At 36.5% G+C, this 17543-nt stretch overlaps 4 protein-coding genes across 8 annotated transcripts; 3 read left to right on the top strand and 1 right to left on the bottom strand.

Moving 5' to 3' along the window:
- Positions 1-616: 616 nt before the first annotated feature.
- Positions 617-1962, bottom strand: LOC111783210 (syntaxin-124-like). Its single transcript, XM_023664113.1, has 2 exons — positions 1290-1962; positions 617-1213 (listed from the first exon to the last, which is right to left on the bottom strand). The coding sequence occupies exons 1-2, from the start codon at positions 1766-1768 to the stop codon at positions 781-783; spliced, it is 912 nt and encodes a 303-aa protein (XP_023519881.1). The 5' UTR covers positions 1769-1962; the 3' UTR covers positions 617-780.
- Positions 1963-2467: 505 nt separating this feature from the next.
- Positions 2468-7258, top strand: LOC111783209 (bifunctional riboflavin kinase/FMN phosphatase). Of its 5 annotated transcripts, none has more exons than XM_023664112.1 (12): positions 2468-2692; positions 2839-2915; positions 4030-4164; positions 4438-4583; positions 5297-5427; positions 5522-5591; positions 5768-5833; positions 5949-6103; positions 6207-6302; positions 6500-6651; positions 6732-6815; positions 6910-7258. In XM_023664112.1, exons 3-12 carry the CDS (start codon positions 4144-4146, stop codon positions 7039-7041), a joined length of 1053 nt encoding a protein of 350 aa, XP_023519880.1. In that variant the 5' UTR covers positions 2468-2692; positions 2839-2915; positions 4030-4143; the 3' UTR covers positions 7042-7258. The 5 variants fall into 5 exon arrangements, with proteins under 5 accessions (XP_023519880.1, XP_023519878.1, XP_023519877.1 ...); XM_023664110.1 differs by having other exon boundaries at positions 4397-4583; XM_023664109.1 differs by having other exon boundaries at positions 2839-2920; positions 4397-4583.
- A 216-nt stretch (positions 7259-7474) lies between these two features.
- Positions 7475-11725, top strand: LOC111783208 (telomerase Cajal body protein 1). Its single transcript, XM_023664107.1, has 14 exons — positions 7475-7902; positions 7985-8047; positions 8188-8234; positions 8337-8417; positions 8550-8623; positions 9373-9455; positions 9816-9922; positions 10008-10150; positions 10230-10277; positions 10355-10407; positions 10642-10726; positions 10818-10884; positions 10986-11096; positions 11424-11725. Exons 1-14 carry the CDS (start codon positions 7694-7696, stop codon positions 11498-11500), a joined length of 1248 nt encoding a protein of 415 aa, XP_023519875.1. The 5' UTR covers positions 7475-7693; the 3' UTR covers positions 11501-11725.
- Positions 11726-12461: 736 nt separating this feature from the next.
- On the top strand, positions 12462-16971 carry LOC111783207 (heterogeneous nuclear ribonucleoprotein U-like protein 1). Its single transcript, XM_023664106.1, has 8 exons — positions 12462-12675; positions 13835-14598; positions 14759-14947; positions 15037-15145; positions 15272-15330; positions 15415-15562; positions 16042-16326; positions 16532-16971. The coding sequence occupies exons 1-8, from the start codon at positions 12543-12545 to the stop codon at positions 16630-16632; spliced, it is 1788 nt and encodes a 595-aa protein (XP_023519874.1). The 5' UTR covers positions 12462-12542; the 3' UTR covers positions 16633-16971.
- Positions 16972-17543: the final 572 nt, after the last annotated feature.

Here is a 17543-nt window from a genome sequence, read left to right as displayed (position 1 = left end):
TTTTTTTTTTTTTTTTTTTTTTTTTTTTTTTCTTTCCCTATAAAAAAAACAATGGGATTATTGGCGTTCATATATTACTTTTTTATTTTTATTTGTAAAAATAAAAATATTAAATTACAAAATTTAAAAATTAGATTAAATCTCATGATAAATAATAGTTATCATAAATAACTTTATTAAACCATACAAATTTTTTACTTTTTATGGTCTAAATTCTAACCCAAATTTGTAATAATTAAATAAATAAAAAATCTCTAGTGGTGTAGTTTCTATTGTTTTTCTTTGTCAATTTAAATATAATTGTGAATTAAATATAAATTAAATAATTGTGAATTAAATTGTAAATTTAATAATGTTTAATTATGGAGTAAGTATCTAATTAGTCTAATTTTTTTATCTAAAAAATCTTGAAAAAATTTAACTACATAAAATAAAATTTTAAATATTCATTTGACATTTTAATTCCACCAAGAACCTGTAATTTAAGTTTTTTTTTTTAAAAAAAAAATTTAAAAGGGAAATGTACAAGCTTATGAAGTAAGCAACCATACATGCAAGCATTTAAAAATGAGAAAATAAAAAGAAAGTGATAAAATTGTATTGGATCTTTGGCTATACAAACATTCTGTTGTTGTTTTGTTTCCAGCAACTAAGAACACACACATTTACAGCTATGTACCGACCAACACACCCTCAGAAGACGCCAATTTGAATGGCAGAAACGAATTGAAACAATTTTTGTTGGAGGGGTCTTTTTTAGAAAGCAAAGCAAGAAGCTTTCTACAACAAATGAGGTAAAATTGTAGTCAAGATCGGGAAGAGGATGATTATAATAAGAACAACCCCCAAGATAATGGCATAGCAAGTCCACTTCCTCGAGTCCTTCTGTATCTCTCTGGCTTCCTGAAGCTGCTCTGTTCCTCTTCTCACGAACGAGTTCGCATGCGCGACATGGCTCTCGATGTCGTTCAGCTGGTGCCCTTGTGCCTCGACCAGCGCCGCCATGTCCAAGAAAATTTGATGCAGCTCTAACAAATTCTTCTCTATCTCCTTCACAGCGTCGTGTCGCTCCTGAATCTCTGAGATTGTGTCCATTATCTGACCCCTCCCCTGTTCTTGAATTGCCTTCTGGAGGAAGCTCTCGCTTTCCCCACTTGCTATCAAATTCTCTATTGTCTCTTCGTCGGCTTTCTGCCCTGTCACTGTGAAGTACCTGTCCCCTCCCCCAATAACAAAAAAGCTCTCATTTTTATGTTCTGAATCTATTTGAATATGTTTTGGTTCATTACCTGCGCTCGATGGTTTCTTTGTATTCGGCGTTCATTCGACCTCTGAGGCCTTGAAACTCATCCATGACATCTTTGAGCTTCTTCCCCAAGCCGCTGACGACGGAGGTTCGGGTTCGGTCCGCGGAGGAGCCAGGGCCGCAACCGGGGAGGCTGCGGTGAGCGGCGTTGGAACGATCCAGAGCCTCGAGTTTGCCTTTAATCATTTTGACACGCTTCAGAACCTGGGCGACATCGGCCTCCATTCTACCCCTCAGCTCCTTCATCGTCTTGGCATTGTGGACAATCTTGCATTCCTCATTGTCCTGTTGCAATTTCTTGTACAAATTCTCGACCTGTTTCATGTCGTCTTTAACATTCTCGACATCCTCGAAGAACGTGTCCAAATTCACAGTCTCATTCCCAGACTCCATGCCGTCCACAGACGCCTGTTGCTTCAGATCCGTGTATTGTTTGAACGAATTCGAGAATAAGTCGTTCATTTTGTCTGGTTTTTTTGTTTGTACAATCAAATCTTCCAAATGGGTTTTGTTTTTTAGGGGATTTTTTTGAAATGGGAAGAAAAAATTAAGACAAAAAAGTTGAAAAATTTGGTCTTTTCTTTTCCTAGACGAAGTTGTGCTGAATTGTCTTCGTCCAATAAGAAGAGAAAAGAGTTAAAACTCCAATACCCCAAGATGGGTACAGAGAAATTAAGAAGATTTGAGAATGGGAGGTGCTGAAATTAGATATATTTCAAATGGAATGTATGAAGATTTTGGATGATTGGGGGAAATATCAACCACTTGGCGGATTGTGTTCATCAAAACATTGAAACTTTTTTTTTTCCTGTCATTCATCATGTCTTTGACTTGGTCGTTTTTCTTTCTATCTTCCCAACATTTCAACCACTAATTAATAACTAAATCAGGCTATTGGAAATGAATCATGATTGTCCATTGAAGAATTTTTTTTCTTTCTTTCAATTATGGGTTTTTTTTAATATTAATTTTTAATCGAATGGAACCAACCGTGACCGTTTGAAGGGGTTGAAAGTAGTAAAACGTTCTCGTCACAAGTGTAGAGTGTGAAGTTTTAGTAAAGCGATCGAGTGTGAATGTCGTTCTCGAAGTTATTTTTCTAATTTAAAAGAATATTATAAATACTAAGGTTGAAGTTTATTCCGTAAAAGCAAAAGAATTTGCCTAAGGAATAAGGGTCAACCAAAAAAAAAGCCTAATGAAAAAGAAACTAGCTGTAGCCGGAGATCGAACTCTGGCCGGCTGGAGTGATTGTAACAACAATTATTCCTCATAGATTTCTATTGTTTTTTTGTTTCGTTTTATCTGCAGCAGGCTCTGCTTCTACCCTACCACAGGAGTCTTCATCTTGTTCGGATCCGTCGTACTCATCCAACTCAGGCTCAGGTTTGAATTTCCGCTGCACCTGGATTCTCCTCATTTCTTTTGATCAACATAATCTGCGAATTGTTGTTTGATTTCACTACTTTCTGTTTCTTATCTGTCTAAAAATTTGAGGATTCCGTTTCGTAATCTGGGTCGTACGGGTTTAGGTTGACTGTTGTACATATTTTTTTGGACTTCCTTGGACTTCGGGAAGCCTGTGGATATAGATTCCATATTCTGCACGGTACGGTGGGTATACTGGTTCAATTCACCTTCCCTACAATTTTATGTTCTTAACTCTTGAGAGACAGAGAAACACAATTCTGCAAATTTCTCGAAACCCTTTCTGCGGGGTGGAGGGGATGCACTTCTCAATTTCATACTCGGAAGCACTTTATACTTTTTTGGGTGTGGAGGTGGTTCCTGAGCTTGATTTAAACATCTGATGGTGCGGAACTAGGGACCTCTACAATACATCAACTCTTTTGCTTTTAGTCGACGCCTACTCCTTACTTATAAACCTATGATTATCTCTTTAATTAGTCGATGTGGACTATCCACCAACAATTCTCCCCTCGAACAAAGTATATCATTAGAGCCTTCCCTAAGCCCTATGCAGCCCTCAAACAGCCTCACCTTAATTGAGGCTTGACTCATTTCTCTAGAGCCCTCGAACAAAGCTCACAACTTTTTTGTTTGAGAATTTTATTAACATGGCTAAGTTAAAGGCATGACTCTGATACCGTGTTAGGAATCACAACTTTGTTCGATACTTGAGTCCCTTTTTTACTAACTCACAACTTTTTTGTTCAACATTTGAGAATTTTATTAACATGGCTAAGTTAAAGGCATGACTCTTATACCGTGTTTAGAATCACGAACCTCGCTTTGATCAAACCACCTACACCAACCTCGCTCTGATAGCATTTGTACAACCCAAGCCTACCGCTAGCAGATATTGTCCTATTTGGGCTTTTCGTTTCTGACTTCCCCTCAAGATATCTAAAATGCGTCTGCTAGGGAGAGAGTTTCATGCCCTTATAAAGAATGTTTTGTTCCCTCCTAAAAAACATGGGTTGAGCAAATTCTAATTTGCAATTTTTTTAAAATGTCATCTTTCTAGCGTATGGTTGATTGTGTCAGAAACCTTTGGCTAGTGCTTTTCTTTTGGTAATTTTTTTCAATCGTCCGTTTTTTTCGAGTTTGGTGCAATTCAGTATATCAGCATGCCGAATGTGTTCTCTTTGAACATTTAATATGACTGTGACTGTGGCAACATTCGAACTAGAGCGGTAGTCAACTTGTATCTGTTATGATGATTCTGGCAACTGATTTGAAATGATCTTCTTTCTATTTAGGCATGGTTCATCCATGGGAATATGATCTATGTTCATGAGACCAACGTGAAATGATTAAGAGCTCCATCTCAAATCCTCTGAAAATGGTTGTATCTGGCGTTATTCTTGATCTGGATGGCACACTTCTACATACAGGTCCTATTGTGTTCTTCACAATGTAGATCAACATTTATAGTCTTGTTTCTCTCAGCAACTTTATTTTGAGGCATTGAAATTGAATTTCTCTGTTTGTGAAAAATGTGATATCTATCTGTCACTTGGTATTCTATTGTAAATATATAACCAACTTAGTTAACTTTTAGCGTTCTTGACTTTCGATTTTTCTCCACTGCTGAATTTCTTCCTTCCTACCACCATATCTTAATAGATGGCATAGTGAGTGACGTTCTAAAATCTTTTTTGGACAAGTATGGAAAGCAATGGGATGGAAGGGAAGCCCTAAGAATTACGGGGAAGACGCCATACGAGTCTGCAGCTGTTATTATTGAAGATTACGAGCTTCCTTGCACATCAACTGAATTGATGTCACAAGTTTCCCCAATGTTTGCGGAGAGGTAAATAATTAGTGTTCTTTCCTATCTACGCTTAAATGCATGTAACCGTCTCATCTTGGTTATAAGCTTTTCAACCGTTTAAGGTCAATAGTGAAATTTCTTGGTTTTTACATCATGTTGCAAGTTGTTATAGTGATATATACTACGGTAGTTAAAAATTGAAGACACTGCATGCTCAATCCAAATTCTTCTTGATTTTTCTAGGTTTCAACCTGTGGAAATTTGTAATATAATTATAAACTGCTGGCACCTTACATATTTTGTTGTTTATGTTACCTCAACAACGTGCTGATCTTGGAGGACTGGTTTTTAGCTTTTCAAAAATTATTGGAACTGGATATATATTTCAAGTCAATTTGATTTTGGTTATAGAAATAGCATTATGCACTTATCAATTAATTATTTCTTATTCGACATTCAAATTTACTTTTGATATTTCTTCCTGGTTTTTACTGTATTGGAAAACATTATTTCGTTTCATCGTTCGGATCATGGCAATCATTCTTTTCCAAGTACTAGATTTCAATTTCAGATTGTGTATTGTAAAGGGTATTATTAATTGAAAGTGTTCAAGTAATGGGATTGCTTGGTGAGTTGCACACACCATGCAGTATGCATTTTATTGTTCTATTGGATTGTTGATAGCACAAATGCAATGCGTCTACGATATAATCCTTGCCATAACAGAACACTTTTTGGAATTTCCACTTCAGATGGTGCAACATTAAAGCACTTCCAGGAGCAAACCGGTTGATTAAACATTTCACTGGTCACAGAGTGCCAATGGCATTAGCTTCGAACTCAAGTAGGGAAAACATAGAGACCAAAATTTCTTTTCATCAGGGTATGGTTTCTAAAAGACCATAACATATCCATTTACTTGTTCTGGTTGTTGCTTCTATTTATTTATTTAGCTTCTTGATTTTATTATTGTATAGGCTGGAAAGACTCGTTCTCTGTGATAATCGGTAGCGATGAAGTTACAACGGCCAAACCATCTCCTGAAATGTAAAATGCAACTATTTTCTATTGGTTCTTTCTAACTTGGTTTTCTTTTGCAAGTAAACCATTAAGAACTAACAATGCCTCACTGTTTCCATTGGCCGATTGCTCTTCATAAATTTGTGAAGTATTTTCTTTTCAAGTAATCCAATTATGCGTTCTAACAATGCGTTCATTGATAGATTCCTTGAAGCAGCAAAAAGGTTAAATCTCGAACCCTCAAGGTGCCTCGTAATTGAGGATTCGGTGTAAGTATCTGTATTTGAACTTTAATTTTCAAGAATAAAAAATAAAAAAAAACTAAATGGTTATCAAATGAACGTTTTGATTCATCGTACTCTTCTTACTCAACATGCATACCAGTCCAGGTGTTGCAGCTGGTAAGGCTGCTGGGATGAAGGTGATTGCTGTACCATCCCTTCCGAAGAAGACTAATCTCTACTCTTCAGCGGACGAGGTGATCAATTCACTGCTCGACTTTCAGCCTGAGAAATGGGGCCTACCTCCATTTGAAGATTGTACATACCACAACCCTTTTTAACTACCTCAATTCTCAACCTTTCCAGTTGAGTTTCTTTATGCATAAATCTATTTGTCACAGTTCTTGACTTTAAACTATAGGGGTAGAGAACACCTTACCAATTAATCCTATGTACATTGGAGGTCCCGTCGTCAAGGGATATGGGCGTGGCTCGAAAGTTCTTGGGATTCCTACAGGTGTGTGCGAATTCAATAGACCGTTCTTATTTCCATTAGGCTGGTCATTTAAACCTTTATGTTATCTGATTCCTTGTTAATCTCATAGTCTAAATTCTGGTTTGGCAAACTCAATGTTATGAACTGTTCTTAATCTGGATGTCTACAGTTGATCTCTTTCCATTATAATACTTACAAACTGGCTTTACTTTTCCCAGCGAATTTATCTACAGAAGGATATTCAGATGTCCTTTTAGAACATCCATCAGGCGTTTATTTCGGTTGGGCTGGTTTATCAACAAGAGGCATCTTTAAAATGGTCGCGAGCATCGGATGGAATCCATTTTTCGACAATGCAGAAAAGACGATTGTAAGTGTAGAATAGTTCAGAAATGTTAATGTTGGTTGCTGCATTCACTTTCTGGTTAATATTTGTATATTATGATCCAGGAACCATGGCTACTCCACGAGTTCCATGAAGATTTCTACGATGAGGACTTGAGACTTGTTCTAGTCGGATACATTCGGCCAGAGGTAATACTTGCAAAACAACTAGCTTGTTCTTCTATTTTCTGGGTTTCCATGCTCGTCACTCCATTAAAATCTCATCAATATTATCACCAATCAGGCCAACTTTCCAAACCTTGAGAGCCTAATAGCTAAGATTCACGAGGATGGAAGAATTGCAGAAAGAGCTCTTGATCTTCCACTGTACTCGAAGTATAGAGACGACCAATACCTGAAGCAGCATGATGCTTAGAGATGGCATGCTTTAGGAGTTCTATACGTTCTATTGCAAACTTTTGTGGCCTATTGTTTCTCATTTACTTCATAATTCTATGATCATTGAGGATGAATTCTCATTTACATTTTGTTGTTGTTTCTATAGTACAATCAATCTTAAAGTGTGTATTTGATCGTCTGATCTCGAGAGTAACGATGGATATTAATATTGGCATCTTTTGATCTTTGTTGTACCTACATCTCACTTGAGGTCTATTATATGACCTACTTTCGAAACTTTGAAAAATGTGTATTTTAATGTTTGACTATCTAAACGATTATATAAAGTATAGATAATCTAACAAATATATCTTTCGATACTTAACGATACGTAAAGCTATTTGTTTGCTAACAAATTTGGACAAAATTTAACTTGCATTGAGAAGTTGAAAAGATTGAAAAAGAAAATGAGAGTTTCCTAAAAGAGAGCGATCATTGGGTTTATTTTGCATGATTTCTAGTACGAATTTCAATTCGGTCTACAAACTTTCTTCTGGGAAATTATCGAAAGCCCACAAAAGGAGCCCAAGTGGTTTAGTTTTGATCGATTTTTCTCTGAATCGTTGTTTTGGCGGCAGTGGCGGAACGAAGGAACACTGGATACGGATTGCTGCTTAGGAGTTCTTGCAATGTCTGAAACAGAATCGATGTTAGTGGAGGAGGAAGAAAACAGGTCCAATCCGGCTGGGGAAGCCGCGGAAGCTGCCATGAACGAAGAGCAGCAATCATACTCGTGGCCAGTGATTCAATTCAATTCCCCTCCACAGAGGACTTACCATTTCTACAACCAGTTTCGGACTGGTCCGAACCCTAACAACTTCTTCAAGGGCGTAAAATGGTATATTGTTTGTGTTCTCCGTCTTCATTGTTCTTCTTTACTCTTCTTTCTTATGAAATCTTCGAGTTATAACTTGCTACAGGTCTCCTGATGGGTCGTGTTTTCTTACGAGCTCTGAGGACAATAGTCTTCGCAGATTCAACCTGTAAGTCTTCAGTAATCAACCCGTATATGAATGTTGAAAGACTTGTTTAAAGTGGAATTTAAGAATATCTTTTAGATATGTTAGATTTTTTTTTATGATGGAATAGAATAGAATGCTTGCTAAACTACACTGTTATGCAGGCCAGATTACGGCAACGATGTTTCCGGCAATGTAACTGGTGAAGAGGGTAAGTCTGCGCTTGAATAGAGGGATTATGGCCTACTTCTTGAGGAATTTGATATCTACTTTTTTTTAATATGATGTCATTCATGTGCTACACTGTCTGCAGATTCTTTTACTTCCAACCTTGTTGTGGGTGAAGGGGAGTCAGTCTATGACTTCTGTTGGTATCCTTACATGTCTGCTTCAGGTGCTCCTTAGACAACTTATTCATGGTTTTTTCTACCTTGGAGCTGAAAGGTTTTCCTTTCTGTTTCAATTTGTATAATCATTGACGACACTGTTAATTGAATTCTGATGTGAAAGTTGGTTGACACCTTAGACCCTGTTACATGCGTCTTTGCAAGTACCACACGCGACCATCCAATTCATCTCTGGGATGCTGCATCAGGCGAGGTACTTAGGCTTTACGAGTACTTTCTTCGAAATATGAATCCATTGTATTGGAGTCGGATTGTGATTACCGTTTCAAATAGCCTTTTGACATGTAGTGTGGGTTCATCATATTACGACTAGCATTTATGACTTCCAAATGTAAGCGCAGATGACAATTTTTTTATGCTTGCTTGGGGTGCATAAGACGAACCAAAGGTGTTATTTGAGTGAGTTGAGATATGTGTTTGAAAATATGCATGACATGATGTGAAGTATGTGAAGATGTTAGCTTAGAGTGTCATTATAGCGGTAAGAAAAATTGTATGTTTGTCTAATGCACTTGAAAAGCTGTATGATATGTTTTTGTTTTGATGATCTCCCTTATTTTCAAGAGATTGTGAACGCAAGAAGACATCTTACTCAAGTCTTTAGGAAAAAAAAAGTTCAAGATTATGCTTTTCATCTGTATTGCAAAACCTCAGATAATTAAGGAGAGTGCCTATTAATTATTGAAGGCATTGCCATGGTTGCTTGCCAGGTGTGGGTGGCTGGGGCTGCCACACATCTTCCATTAGTTTATTGGGTAGCCCAACATCACCTTAGAAATGCCCATTATGAACGTTTCTTTTTTCCTGTTTTTCTTGTTAGGAGTTAAAAGTAAATTCTTGCATGACATCGATGGTAGTTTTAGAATTCCTGAAGCTAAAATTAGTGATTGAAGAAGTTGGTCCCATTATTTGAAGATTTTTTTTTTTAACCATGTATTGCAGCTGCGCTGTACATATCGAGCTTATGATGCCATGGATGAAATTACTGCTGCCTTTTCAATTTCATTTAATCCAGCTGGAACCAAGTAGGTTTTATCTTTGCTTCTCTTATCCACTGTATATGTAAAGGGCTCGTGAATGGCTGTTCGGGTGTCTTATGATGTCATCATGCATGAATGGTGTCCTTTTTATTTTACATCGTGTTATGTTTAAGATCGCCTATAAGGTGTCTTTATAACTTCATTATCGAAGATAGATATCATCCCTACAAGCTTATGATATGCCTGATTGAGATGCTTCCTCTCTTGTGTTTTTAAAAAATGCTATTTTGAATTCTTGATCTTATTTATGTTTAATCTTTATGCTCCAAATTTGCTGCAAAGTGAAATACTTTATGTAATTTTCATTTGGTTACCAATTGAAACCATCTTTCTTTTTTGGCTTAGAATATTTGCTGGATACAACAAATTGGTGAGAATATTTGATTTGCATCGACCTGGTAGAGATTTTGGGCAACACTCGACGCTGCAAGGAAATAAGGAAGGTCAAACAGGTTGTTATCTTAGACTGTGTACCCTTAGAGAATGTTTGCTGATTGATAGACCAGGGTATATCTTTTGACCATTTGTTATGATCAGGCATCATATCTGCAATTGCCTTTTCTCCTACACACAATGGAATGCTTGCCTTGGGCTCTTATAGCCAGACCACCGGAATCTATAGGGAAGACAATATGGAGTTGTTATATGTTCTACATGGTCAAGAAGGTGGAATTACACATGTAGGGGAGGTTTTTGTTGTTACTTTTTAACGTGGTCTTAATTTATACTCCTATCAAAGTGATGTTATGTTTTGTCCAGATCCAATTTTCAAAAGATGGAAATTATCTATACACTGGAGGTCGAAAGGTATAAGATCTTATGTGACGTTCTTTCTTGCATTGTGACCTGTATTCTAACATACCTTTTTCCGAAATTTCTTGAAGGACCCATATATACTTTGCTGGGATATTCGCAAATCTGTAGATGTTGTTTACAAGTAAGTGCTTCTTTAAAAACTGCAATGGCTATGCCTTATAAGTAATATCACCGCTATAGGGAACAAGCAATGAATTTAGTATACCTAGAACTTGAAAATTCTACTGGTTCAACAAAGGCCTGCAGCTTTAAAATGCTGTTTCTTTTGTTTGTGATGGCAACCCATTCAAGTTTTCCGGTTACTGTGAATGATGAAATATAGGTTTCCTTATCACATCATTCTACTTGTCATCAGACTATACAGATCATCTGAACATACCAACCAACGGATATTTTTTGATATTGAGCCATGTGGCCAACATCTTGGCACAGGTGGTCAGGTATACTGTCAGCTTTTATTTATATTATTTTGCTTGATATTAATTTAATCAACCTTAACCTGAGTAGTTTTGTTTACATTTTGACCTGTAGGATGGTTTTGTTCATGTATATGATCTTCAAACCGGGCAGTGGGTAACAAGTTTTCAAGCAGCACAAGGTATTGCATTTTCATTTTGACAAGAACTACCACTTGGTTTTATATTTACCGTATTCGTATTGGCTCTAACTCACTTCTCCTACGTTGTGTACTCCCTGCAGACACAGTTAATGGGTTTTCTTTTCATCCATATATGCCAATGACTGTCACATCATCAGGTCACCGAAGATTTATAGGACCTGACAATGATGATGGGGATTTATGTCTGCGTGGTATATTCTCTCTAACCTCAGTGCATTCATCTATTCTTTTGTTTTTGTAAATGGTTATATGCATGTTATTGTTATTGTTATTATTGTCGGTTAGGAATCACGACTCTGCATAAAGGTACGATATTGTCCACTTTGAACATAAGCTCTCGTGGTTTTGCTGGGCCTCATACCAATGGAGTTGTATTCCTTACTTATAAACCCATGATCAACCCTTTAATTAACCGATCTGAGACTCCTCTCCTAACAATCCTCAATACTGTCATGTTGCTTGTGTAAAATTATCGGTTCTCAGATGCTATATTAATATGCTTCCTGGGCTTTATTTAGGTGATGAAAACTGTGCTTCTGTTTGGAGTTTTAATTTTGCTTCGTTGGGAGATGGTGATGCTATCAACACCAATTGACAGCCAGAATCCAAGCCAAGCTCTGAATTATGTTTTTGCTCATTGAATTTGTAGCTTGCATGAACATTATCTTGCAATTTTGCAAGCGAACTGTACAGCTGCGTAATTATCGTAAAACATTCTGTGTCTGGAGCTGTCTGATTTTGGGAAGAGAACAAATTTGTGTTCTACATTTGGAACATCCAAGGAAGAGTAAGATATTTTCACAGATGTTCTATGTTCTAATTGGCAAAAGCTAAAACTCAATTCAATACCCAAGTTTTGATAATTATATATAAGTCTATTCCTTTTGATAGTTTTGTAGCTATATTTTATTTTTCTAGAAACTAATTTTTAATATCAATTTCTTTTATAAGCTCAGGACGAGAGTGATTATTTCTCTTTCTTTTTCTCGAATTTATTTCTCGTAATATTTTGACCAATTGAGTTATGATGATATTTTCCGTCAAAAAAATTAAAATAAATAATTTCTAAAATAGAATCCGTAAGATTTTATGCAAATGATGTGTATTTATAATTTAACATGTCATTAAGTATATAATATTTAACATGTCATTAAGTTATATAATATTTTATCTTTCATATGGTATTTTTAATTTTTTTTTTTTTGTTACAACGAATGAAAATTAATATTATTGTAATAGTATAGAGGTTTTAGTTCTAACAGGTATATCATTTGAAAAAATTTATAAAAATTATTTAAGTTAATAATTATAAGCTATTTTCACTTTCCAATCTTAGTATTTATATTTACATAGGTGACTAATGGATGATTTTTTAAATATATATTTATGGTATTAATAAGGAATATTGGAAATATCCATTGATCACTAATTTTAATGTGGAACATGATATTTTAACCATTATATACGGGTCGGGTTAAAAGGGCACCCGATTTCTTAAGTCGGGTTGGAATGATCCAACCCACATCAAGCAATTCTTATAAAAATTAAGAACAGGTTCACAAGCAGCGACGAGAGCGCGGGTGATATCCTTCGCGCGGCAACTCCAGTTTGGGCTCTTACCGCTCTGAAGTTGGACAATGGCGTCCATTAAACGCCGTCACCAAGAAGACGATCATGAGGCGAAGAAAGCCAAAATTTCCTGTGTTTCAGATGCTTCTGAGTTGAAGGGGCAGCATCCAGTGGTGCTCAACCCAGCCGACTGCGACTTGGGTATTTCTTTTCTGTCTGGAAGGCTATCTTTTCTTTCTTGTTGTATTCATCCTATATTATTTTGTATTGAAATCGTACCGTTGGATGCAAGACCGAATTAAACTGTTTGGATCTCCTTCTCATCTTTTCCCCTCCCCTTTGCTCGAGTCTCACATTTCGTGGTTTATATAAATTGCATACATTTATTATTTTGTGTGTTTGCTGGTCACTTGAATACTAATTAGCTTCTATTTATTGGTTTAGGACCTAAGCTTAAAATGCATGCTTGCCCTTTAGTTTGATTATTATCAAATTAACATGGAGATTACAAGTTTTGAAGAATTTCTAGGCACACTTCTCTTATGTGGTTTCCTGCCCCACTCTCCATTATCTGAACTGGGCATAGCCTTGGGAAAAATTTTGAACGGTGATTTCTAGGAAAACATATATTGTTGTACGTAGAAAACTTGTTCGGTAGAAAAATTTATGAAACTGTTTAAGGGAGGGAAAAAAAGTAGAGCGAAAAATATTATTATGTTTTTTCTTGTTTTTATACATGGAGGGCAGGTGCTATCCTAAATTAATGTGTTAGGTTGAAGCGTGAGGGGAGCCAAGAAGGAAGGAGGGTACCTCCCAAATTTTTACAACGGAAAGATCATAGGTATAAAAGTTAGAAGGTTAAAATTGTCCCTATCCGAGAAATTTGTTGGCTCCACCACTTGGTTGAGGAGAAGAGGTTTCCCATGAAGGTTTTCGGGTAGTAGAGTTTGACTTGTAAAATGTGGTAGTTACTTTATCAAACTATGATAGGATTAGTTTTTTCTCCTTTTCTCTTTACATTGCTTCCTTTCATGGTACCTGGTTATGAAATTTTTATAGAGTGTATCCTTCGGTGGAAATAAATTTTAGTGGGTCATAGTGCAAAGGTCATGTCTTTCAGGTAGAAAGAAAACTTCAAATAAAAGAGTTGTTCTTACCGAAGTTCACAGATATTAAGATTTTTACCCGTGATTTGAAAAATAATCCCCATTTGGTAGCTAACGGTTTTGTACACATCCATCAAGACATTTATTTCTTGACAAAAGAAGCAAATTATTGAAGTGACATTTTATAATTTGTTTCGATGTTCTTATTGAAAAATACGGTTTATATTGACTTGTGTTGCTATTTTTGTTTCCAGATTTCAAGATTGAAAGTGATGGTCTTCTAGGATCAGCTCTTTATGAGCAAGGTTTTGCTTACTGCTGGTCCGGTGCTCGGGCCACCGTTGGTATTACTGGTGGAAAATATTGTTTTGGTTGCAAGATTATCTCTTTACAGCCAGTTGAAATGAATGATACTGCTCCAGATCAGCAGCATCTTTGTCGTCTCGGCATTTCCATAGGGGACAGTCCAGTGGGTAATCTTGGAGAAACTAAACAAAGTTTTGGATTTGGTGGCACAGGAAAGTTCTCAAATGCTGGAAAATTTTCTGACTATGGTGAAAAGTTTGGGATTGGTGATACCATTGTTTGTGCTTTAAATCTTGAAAGCAATCCTCTGGCCTCTATTGGATTTTCCAAAAATGGCAAATGGTTGGGTACTGCAATACAATTTGATGCCGGTCCAAGAGGCCTTGGAGTAGTGGATTCTCCATTGGGGAAGCTTCGATGGGAATCAGCACTTTTTCCTCATGTATTGTTGAAGAATGTTGAGGTCCAGTTACAATTCAGTGTTGAAGAGGGGCTTGTTCCAGAAGAAGGCTTTAAACCGTGGGGCACTGCTTTGGATGATAACAATGCATTGATAGGGCCTACTTTTAATAATGTAAGAGATTGTGAAGTCATGATGATGGTGGGTCTACCGGCTTCTGGAAAAAGTACGTGGGCCAAGAAATGGGCAGATCAACATCCTGAGAAACGCTATATTTTGCTTGGGACTAATCTAATTCTGGATCAAATGAAGGTATTGAACTGTTAGTTATTTCTTCATGTTGCATGACCCGCTAGCTACTATATGGGGGTTGCTTCTTGATTTCTATCCCCCACTTGGTTTTCCTAGCATCATTTTGGGGTTCATTATTATGTTACATGAAAGACTGACAGGAGTTGAATTTTTCTAACAGTTGCCAGGTCTATTGCGAAAACATAATTATGGACAACGTTTTGATTGTTTGATGGACCAAGCAACTGGGATTTTCAACATACTTCTGTCTAGAGCAGCTACCATACCTCGCAATTACATAATTGATCAAACAAATGTTTACAAAAATGCCCGGAAACGGAAACTGAAACCATTTGTGTACTTCCAGAAAGTATGTAGTTTAAGTCTTTTGGATCATTTAGGTTTCAGTAACCTTTTAATTATTATCATCAATTTTTTTTCTCTCATTCTGGTTTTCAGATTGCTGTTGTGGTATTCCCAAGGCCCGAGGAGTTGCAGCGTCGATCGGCTGAAAGATTTAGAGAAATGGGGAAAGAAGTACCAGCTGATGCAGTGAATGAAATGTTAGGTCTGTTAAATTCTCTCTTTGGATCTATTGAAGTGTCTCCATATAGCTGCTAGAAAACATATGTTGCAAATCGTATAATCACTGTGGTTTTTGTTGCTTACCATTGGGATCATTATCATCATGCAGCCAATTTTATCCTGCCCACCAGCAAGAACATGCCTGGTTCTGAAGAATATTTTGATGAGGTAATTTCACCATACGTAGCTATTAAGGGTTTGTGCGTAAGTGTAATGATATAGACATCATAATATATGTCCTCTTTTTGTTAGGTTATATTTGTAGAACTTGATCGTGCAGAGTCTCAAAGGTATTTGGATGGGATGAAACGTGCTCTAACATCTGAATCACGCGACAACTTAACGTCATTTTCTAAAGCTAGTACTGCTCCTCATGTTTTACCTTCATCTCAAAATCAAGGTGCCTTTCACTTCTTGTCGGGCCTCTCTGATTAAAACAGTGGCTGTACGTTTTTTGTTTTACTGACCATGCATCCATTTAACTTGATGGTCGTTATAATTATAGCTTAGCCCTTATTCTTGTCACCTTCCAGAGATCTTTTGTCACAAGTAATCCAACCAGTTTATTTGAAGTTTCCTGTTTATCTGTTAAATATTTCTTCTACTTTGTCCTGTAGAGTGAATTTTTTTTTTTTTCACAAGTTTTCTATTCTCAGTTAAACATACAGAGACGTGCAATCTGCATTTTCCGTGATCTCTTATGTTATACAAATGAGATATATATGGATACAAAATACTTTGTTCAATTGCACATATTTCCATGTTTCACCCATATGCAATATGAATCGGATCATTATATTAAGCGTGTTGGTCACCGTGGTTGCATCTTGAGTTTATTCTGATGTTTAGATTCATCTATAACATTCTTTCTTTTTTCAGGTCTACGTGGTGTATCAGATGCTAGACAATATGGAAATCCAAGATTTATTTCTGAAGTACATCAAGAAAATATGTACTCTCCTTTACCTAGGTTTGTTCCCCTTCACAGACCATACGAGAGTTTGATTGGTGAAACCAGGTACCCTGGTCCAAGTAGCCATCCGCTTCACAGTTATCCAGGGAGTGATCCTTACAGCATTGGTGGACATTTCCGAGACAGTCGTCAAATGGGTGAACTCTTCCCAAGGGAATACGCTGATGTAGCTTATTCCTTCCCTACCACTGGTTAGTTCTTTAATTGATTGCACCCTGCTTCTGCATGTGATATTTTCCAACAAGAAAATAAAAAAGATAAAAGCTTACCGCTTTGCATGTAAGTGGGTATTTACCTTCAGATACTCATAGAACCCAATTTGTTCTTCCTTCTCTATATCTTCATTTCTTTGGGAGGGTGCTTATCGACCATTCCTAATTATGTGCCTACATTCAGGTCCACCGTATGGGACCCCACCTCCAAGACCCGCATATCAATTTCCTTCTAATATGCCTTATGGTAGAGGTTATGCCTCCCCACGTCCAAGGTACTACTGATTCCCTGCTATTTCATGGGCTCATGGATCGTCTTTTCGATGCATACATAATGTATTAATCAGAGTCGAAATCGTGAACCATTGTAATTATTCTGGCTCCATACATGCATGGACAAGTAAATAATGTAAATACGATCTTTACAGCTGGTGATATGACAGAGGCACCGTTGTTTCTCTGCATACTTTTTGTAGTTTCATTAGCCAAGTAGGGAAGCTAGAAAACCACGAAGAATTTTTCTTCGTCATTGAACTCTGTTTTGACAAACATCTCAAAATGAGTTGCTTTTCTGCTGCTGGTATAAACATTGTTGATCGTTATCACTTCATGCAAGGCGTTCCACAAATGTCATCATATTACTTTTTTCTTCACCCGATATCCGACTTAAGTATTTTGCTTGTTAGAGATGTAAAAATAAAATGTATTCACATGAAGTTTGAAATTGGTTCAAAATAATGTAAGTGGTACATGTATCTAGAATTGGTTCAAACTTATGAGGATTGTACCATAATATGTGAATATTATGTAAAGACAATATTATGTCATTAGAAATTTTTTACAAGAGAATTTGAATTAAAATGTTGTGAAGTTGTTCGTAACGAGACTTAATCTCGCTATCAGACCTAACTTGAACTAAAAAACAGACTAATATATTAGAGATCGACAAATTCAATAAAATTTCTACTTTAAATTGTATGATGATGTCAATCCTTAAGCATTTAATGATCGTACATACTTAATTGGAAGGAATGAAAAAGAAAAAAACAATCTGTTAATGAGAATAAATATATTTAATGCAAGTTGAGACATAAGGAGAGAAGGATGGCATTGGCAGCAAAGCCTAATTTTGTTTCCTTTTTGGTTTAAAGAAAATAGCAGGTGGCTGATGCAAGCAAAGCTTACACTATTATATT

The sequence above is a fragment of the Cucurbita pepo genome, chromosome LG20, assembly GCF_002806865.2.
Source record: "Cucurbita pepo subsp. pepo cultivar mu-cu-16 chromosome LG20, ASM280686v2, whole genome shotgun sequence".
Classification (NCBI taxonomy): domain Eukaryota; kingdom Viridiplantae; phylum Streptophyta; class Magnoliopsida; order Cucurbitales; family Cucurbitaceae; genus Cucurbita; species Cucurbita pepo.
Note: the sequence above shows the minus strand (reverse complement) of the source record. Positions and strands in the feature narration are given on the sequence as shown.